Source organism: Lathyrus oleraceus, chromosome 5, assembly GCF_024323335.1.
Source record: "Lathyrus oleraceus cultivar Zhongwan6 chromosome 5, CAAS_Psat_ZW6_1.0, whole genome shotgun sequence".
NCBI classification, from domain to species: Eukaryota; Viridiplantae; Streptophyta; class Magnoliopsida; order Fabales; family Fabaceae; genus Lathyrus; species Lathyrus oleraceus.
In genome coordinates this window covers 494,467,503-494,474,063 of record NC_066583.1, presented here as the reverse complement: position 1 = coordinate 494,474,063, position 6,561 = coordinate 494,467,503, and the positions used below count along the sequence as shown (strand labels likewise).

General features: G+C 39.2%; 1 protein-coding gene and 1 pseudogene across 1 annotated transcript; both read left to right on the top strand.

The window, feature by feature from the left end:
* The first annotated feature begins 2,681 nt into the window (after positions 1–2,681).
* On the top strand, positions 2,682–3,200 carry LOC127081517 (nuclear pore complex protein NUP98A). Its single transcript, XM_051021768.1, has one exon. The coding sequence runs from the start codon at positions 2,682–2,684 to the stop codon at positions 3,198–3,200; it is 519 nt and encodes a 172-aa protein (XP_050877725.1).
* A 46-nt stretch (positions 3,201–3,246) lies between these two features.
* On the top strand, positions 3,247–5,547 carry LOC127081516 (quinolinate synthase, chloroplastic-like; annotated as a pseudogene).
* Positions 5,548–6,561: the final 1,014 nt, after the last annotated feature.

Below are 6,561 nucleotides of genomic sequence, written 5' to 3'. Positions count from 1 at the left end.
TCAAGTCCAACTGTTGTTGGCACCTGTTTGTTAAAAGCTGGTTGTAATCCATTTCTTACAGTCAAAGTCCAATTGTTGTTGGCAAACTCCGTTAAAAGCTGGTTGTAATCCATTGCTTACGGTCAAATTCCAATTGTTGTTGGCACATACAGAGATTTTGAATACCTTGTCTTTCCTGATGGTTCCGTGAAAGTCATGTATGACTCACCGTCTTGAGGAATTCCCAGAAGCTTGGAGGTTTTGTTGTATTTTCTCTGTAAAGAATCATTGTAGCCTTTTGCGTGGATGGTCTACTTATAAGAAGATTTCCGTTTATCTTTGTTTTGCGTAAATTCCCTCTTAGGAATCTCCAAATCTGTGATTGGATGAATTTCTTGTGAGAAATCTCCAGAACTATCAGATGTATTCTAAAGTGTTAGGTCATGTATGAACCTATTGATGAAACTTGCCTTGTATGTTTTCCAATATTCGCAGGTCATGTATGAACCTATTGATAAAACTCCCTTTGATTTTTCCCAAGTAATGTCAGGTCATGTATGAACCTGTTAATTGAAATTCTTTGAATAGTCTAGTGTTGTCAGGTCATGTATGAACCTGTTGTTGAAATTTCTTTGAATGTTCCAGCATTGTTAGGTCATGTATGAACCCGTTGCTGTTGAGCCTTTATTCCAGTATTATCAGGTCATGTATGAACCTGTTGTTGAACCTTTTGTTCCAATGTTGTCAAGTCATGTATGAACTTGTTGTGGAATTTTTCTCAAAATCTTCAAGTTTGTCATCAGGTCATGTATGAACCTGTTGATATACTCTTTTTGAATTTTTCTGAGTTTGTTAGGTCATGTCTGAACCTACTGTCAGAACTTCTTGGTATTCCCCAGCATTGTTAGGTCATGTATGAACCCGTTGCTGTTGAGCCTTTATTCCAGTATTATCAGGTCATGTATGAACCTGTTGCTGAACCTTTTGTTCCAATGTTGTCAAGTCATGTATGAACTTGTTGTGGAAATTTTCTCAAAATGTTCAAGTTTGTCATCAGGTCATGTATGAACCTGTTGATATACTCTTTTTGAATTTTTCTGAGTTTGTTAGGTCATGTCTGAACCTACTGTCAGAACTTCTTGGTATTCCCCAGCATTGTTAGGTCATGTATGAACCCGTTGCTATTGAGCCTTTATTCCAGTATTATCAGGTCATGTATGAACCTGTTGCTGAACCTTTTGTTCCAATGTTTTCTCAAAATGTTCAAGTTTGTCATCAGGTCATGTATGAACCTGTTGATATACTCTTTTTGAACTTTTCTGAGTTTGTTAGGTCATGTCTGAACCTGCTGTCAGAACTTCTTGATATTCCCCAGCTTTGTCAGGTCAAGTATGAACCTGCTGTTGAGCTTTCATTCCAGTATTACCAGGTCATGTATGAACCTGTTTTAAAGAATCTTTCTCTATGATTGTTTGAGCGTTATCAGGTCATGTATGAACCTGTTGTAGAAATTTTTCGGGTTTAGTAAGTCATGTGTGAACTTACTGCCGAAATCTCTTGTATTCTAAGTGTCGTTCATCGAGTTTCACTTTGAGTACTCTCTAGTGTTTGTCTGTTTCTCCAACATGATTGTTTTCCCCCAGCGTGTTAGTTTTTACCATTTGTCTGTCTCCCTGTGGACCATCAATATTCCCCACAGATTGGTCTGTCTAGTAGCATCTCCTATTAAGGATTCACCGTGTCCCAAACAGATAAATTCAAAAAAATAAAGAATCCCGCATCCATGCATATCATATCATAACATTTTCATTTTTCAGGTTCAAAATCTGGGACTCCATGGTATTTAACCATCCCCCACTACGATCCGATGAAAAAGTGTTGTTTCATTTTCCTCTGGTGGAGGATGTTTACATAGGGGCAACTGTCATACCCCGATTTTGGCCCTGAAAATTTTTCCCCATCAATCACTCGTTTGCATTCTTTCTTCATTCACCTTCATATCATTCATTCATGTTCATGTTTACTATTTCATATTTTTTACATTTTTCACATTCCAAATTTACATTCATATTTTCTTCATTCACATTGAAAAAAAAATCCATTCATATTCAAGAATTTCCACATACTCATTCATAGTTTGATTCCTTCGTTCATTCATTCAATCATAAGCATCCATGTACATGGCATATGAATAACTTATAATCAAAAAGCATCTCATCACATGAATACTTGAAGTTTCTAAGATGCAAAGAGAGATCTTTGTCTTGCTACAAGAAACACCAATTTTCAATCATTGCAAATCATAAGATTATCCAAAAAAAAACATACATAATTTACAAAAATTAGCATTTGGACAAAATCCAACCCATCTCCAAAATCAGGAAGGAATGTGAACTGGTTGTAAAGGAGCTAAGATGGGAGGACTATCAATTGGGAGATAAAGGAGGACCACTTGCCTCTGCACCACAGCCAACTGGTATGGCGGGATTTAATTCATCTACGACACAAACAAATGCATTTTTTCCATCACCTGTATTTGGTCAATCATCAGCCAATCCTTTCTCTAGCACAACACCTAATTCTAACCCATTTGCACCAAAGACTTCAACATTTTCTTCTGGATTTGGAACTTCAGCTCCTGCTTTCAGTTCATCGGCTTTTGGTTCTTCAACGTCAACAGCGCACCACTCACGTCCAATGCTATGACCGGTTTTGGTCAAACAGCGCCGTCAATGTCAACACCATTCCAATCTGCACAACCTGCTCAGTCAAGTGGTGCCTTTTCCTTTAGTAACTTTGGCCAGACGCAACCTGCTGGTGCAAGTAGCTTCGGTGGGACTCCAGGCATGTTTGGTCGGAATAATTTTGGACTTCAGGCTGCTCCCCAGAATTATGTGGTTGCACAAGCAGCACCCATTACAAATCCGTTTGGAACACTTCCGGCTTTGCCTCAGATGTCAATTGGCCGAGTTGGAACTACTCCTTCTGTTCAATATGGAATCTCTAGCATACCCACCCCTGCACGCAATTCTATCAGAAAAGAAGTTGGAAGTTCCTCTGGAAGTGACACAGCTGACATTAGTCATAGCTTTGTTGATGTAAATCATTTTGATAATTCTAAGATAGTTGCTTTAGAAAAAGAAAAGGACTTGAATAAATCATCCGACAATGATGCTTGGGTTTCTGTAGAAGAAAAACTCAGACAGAGGGATGCCATGTAGTTTGTCTACTGTTCCAGTTGTAGTACCTAGAACAAGTGAGCTCTGTATGACTCTTGGTGCTTCCAAAATTCCGGATGTTACTACCCTCTTTGGCCAGTTACAGAAACAAAGTGATAAGTCTAGTATACTTGATGGATGCCATGCTCATGGTACAGGAGAGCAAGATCATAAAGGAGAATCTGGTTGTAATAACTTCAAACAGAAACAAAGGTGATGAGCTTGTAATTATTGTGATGGCTTATGGAAGGAAAAACGGGAATTGTCGCTGCAAAGACTATATAAGTTGTCTCTCAAGGTGGTGAAAAAGGTTATGTTGGTTCCAAAATATTTTCAACTGAAAGAATAGTAGCCGTGCTTTGGGAGCAGTTGCGAATTGGCTTAAAAACGGAAAATGTAGTTGAAAGTTTATTGACAGGAACATTGAAAAATCTCTCCAGCATTGCTGAGGGATTCTGGAACTCAACAATTCAACCTGGAGGAGTGGACATATTACTGAAGTTACTGGCAGGACAGTCTTCAAGAAGAAGCTAGACAGATTGCTAATGAATCTCCTGGAAATCAGCAAGGAGAAGTTGGTGAAAGTAATGTTCAGATTAATTGTTTTGACTCAGATCAAGGTGGATTAATTGAACTTGAGAAACTGTTAAAGCAGAAGACTTTCACCAGGTCTGAGATTGATCATTTGACAGCCCTTATGCAGTCAAGGACTGTAGATGCACCTATTAGGGGAGGAAGAAGACTCGAAGTGAGTTCTAACATAAGTCCATGAATGCCAAAGTGCTTCAGCCATGCTACCGTCGGTAACCGTATACCGCACCAAACCGCCACTGCCGTTTAAACTTCCAGTTCAGTTCCGGATAATGTTAATATGAAGAACTGTTGGTTTTTCGACAACAATTTTAACGGTGTGTCGGAGGAGATTCTTAGTGATGTTGTTGTTTTTTATTTTCCACTTGATGATGACGTGGAAACTGATGTTGTGGAACAAGATTGGAATGATCAATTCAAACATATTGAAGAGCCATCTCTTGGTGTTTTCTCAGTACCATCGTTTGATTTGTGCGGCGAAACTCAAAATGAGAAACCAAATCTTGTGAACAATTTCTCTGCTTCTGAACTTTCTGATATTGATCGAAGAAATATTGTTAATTCGAGCTTAAAAAGACTGCTGGAGCTAAATATGGCAAAAGCTGGATGCAAATCCATAACAGTGCTAGGTGTGGACTTTATTTCGAAAAATGTGCGCGCCATCCTTGATCAAGTCGGTTTCAATGAGGTCGATGTTTATAGAATGTCAAATGAGCGTATTGGTTGTTCACTGGCTGATGCTGCAGCTACCTCTACTTATATGGAGTATCTTGAGCCAACTTCTAGGTCTACTTCTTTGCATGTCATGTACATTAACACTAAGTTAGAGACAAAGGCATATGCTCATGAGCTTGTGCCAACAATAACCTGTACCTCATCAAACATTATCCAGACTATTCTACAGGCATTTGCCCAAGTGCCAGATTTGAGCATATATTATGGGCCTGATTCTTACATGGGTGCAAATATTGTAGAATTGTTCCAACAAATGACAGTAATGACCGATGAAGAGATTGCTGCGATACATCCTGAGCACAATGTAGACTCTATTAAATCCTTACTACCACGACTTTACTTTTATCAGGATGGATCATGCATTGTTCATCATCTATTTGGCCATGAAGTTGTGGATATGATAAAAGAAATGTATTGTGATGCATTCCTTACTGTCCATCTTGAGGTACCTAAAGAGATGTTTTCATTAGCAATGGAAGCAAAAAGAAGAGGAATGGGAGTAGTAGGGTCCACCCAGAATATATTGGATTTCATAAAAGACAAGGTTCAAGAATCTTTGGATAGAAATATTGATGACCATCTTCAATTTGTTTTAGGAACAGAATCTGGGATGGTGACTGCAATTGTGGCAGCAGTTCGTAGTCTGTTAGAGCCTGCAAAATCCTCTTCTCATGGAGCAAAAGTTACTGTTGAAATTGTGTTTTCAGTTTCATCAGACTCAATCTCGAAAACAACTTCTAGTCTAAATTCAGTTGAAGTCAGTGATATCATACCTCTTGTTGTACCAGGAGTAACTAGCGGGGAGGGTTGTTCCATTCACGGTGGTTGTGCATCTTGTCCTTACATGAAGATGAATTCTCTTAGCTCACTCCTGACAGTTTGCCATCACCTACCCGACGAAGAAAATATGTTATCTGCATACAAAGCAGAGCGATTTAAGTTACAGACTCCAAATGGTCAATCAGTGGCCGACGTAGGATGAGAACCACAGAGTTGGCTCGGAACAACCATTGTCGTCTTCTAATTCTCATTATTAACCAGAAACGTGAACTGCATAATGCTGCAATCTTCATTTTCTATCAGGGGCATTGTGTACCAGATATGAAAACATGGGAAGATTATGAAGGACAGAAACAACTGAACAATGAGGTGGTTTTCTCTGACACTCAACCCAACAGTGGGACTATAATGCACGAAGCACAAATCAACAATGATGTGATTGCATCTGAAGCTTGGCCTGAGAATGAGTTAACCAATTCAAAAACAACATACTGCGGAGAAGAGTACTCTAAGCTTGACAGGAAGGTTTTATTCGACTACGTGAGTGAATGCTTAGAGTCGAGATGCGATCAAGCTTTTGTTGGAAGTTGCAAATCATGGCCTAGATGGGTGACATCGATTCAGAGGAAGAACATCTTAGCAGAAGAATTGTACAAAGAGATGTTGAGTTTTAGAAACATGAAACTGTGGTTGTGAACTGTGTTTTGCAGCTCCACAAGACCCTCCATGACGGCAGTGGAGGAGCATTGAGAGACTTTTTGGGTCTCATTCGCAACATCAATCCTACAATTACTATTATTCAAGAGTCTGCAATTCGTTGAAACGTTACTCGGCGCTGTTTGATTTGATTGATCATAGTGGCTTTCCACTGGAGGATCTCTGAGAATGTTGCGAAGAGCTCCACACTCACCACCCTCCACAAGACCTTGCCCTGCAAAAGTGTTTCATCCCAAATCTGCAGCACAATACACGAGTTAATATAATTTCATAAAGCAAAATTGCACTATAGTAAATAAGCTTCTTACTGACAGTAAAATTTTCTTGGAGATGAATAGAATTGAGGGAGGGACCACTAGCTTGAGTAAAGACAAAACATCCAGACATCCTCTGTACAAAAAAACCTCTCCACTACACAACAGGAAACACAACAGAGAGGTCATATATAAAAAGGGAGGTTACTGTTCAAACAGCAAGTCCCTAAGGAACTCCTTCGACAGCGAAACGACAAAAATCCCAACAACAGAGGAAACCATAAAGA

What these genes read in the sequence shown, in the direction of transcription:
- LOC127081517 (XM_051021768.1), top strand. Translation starts at nt 2,682, where the DNA reads ATGACCGGTTTTGGTCAAACAGCGCCGTCAATGTCAACACCATTCCAA.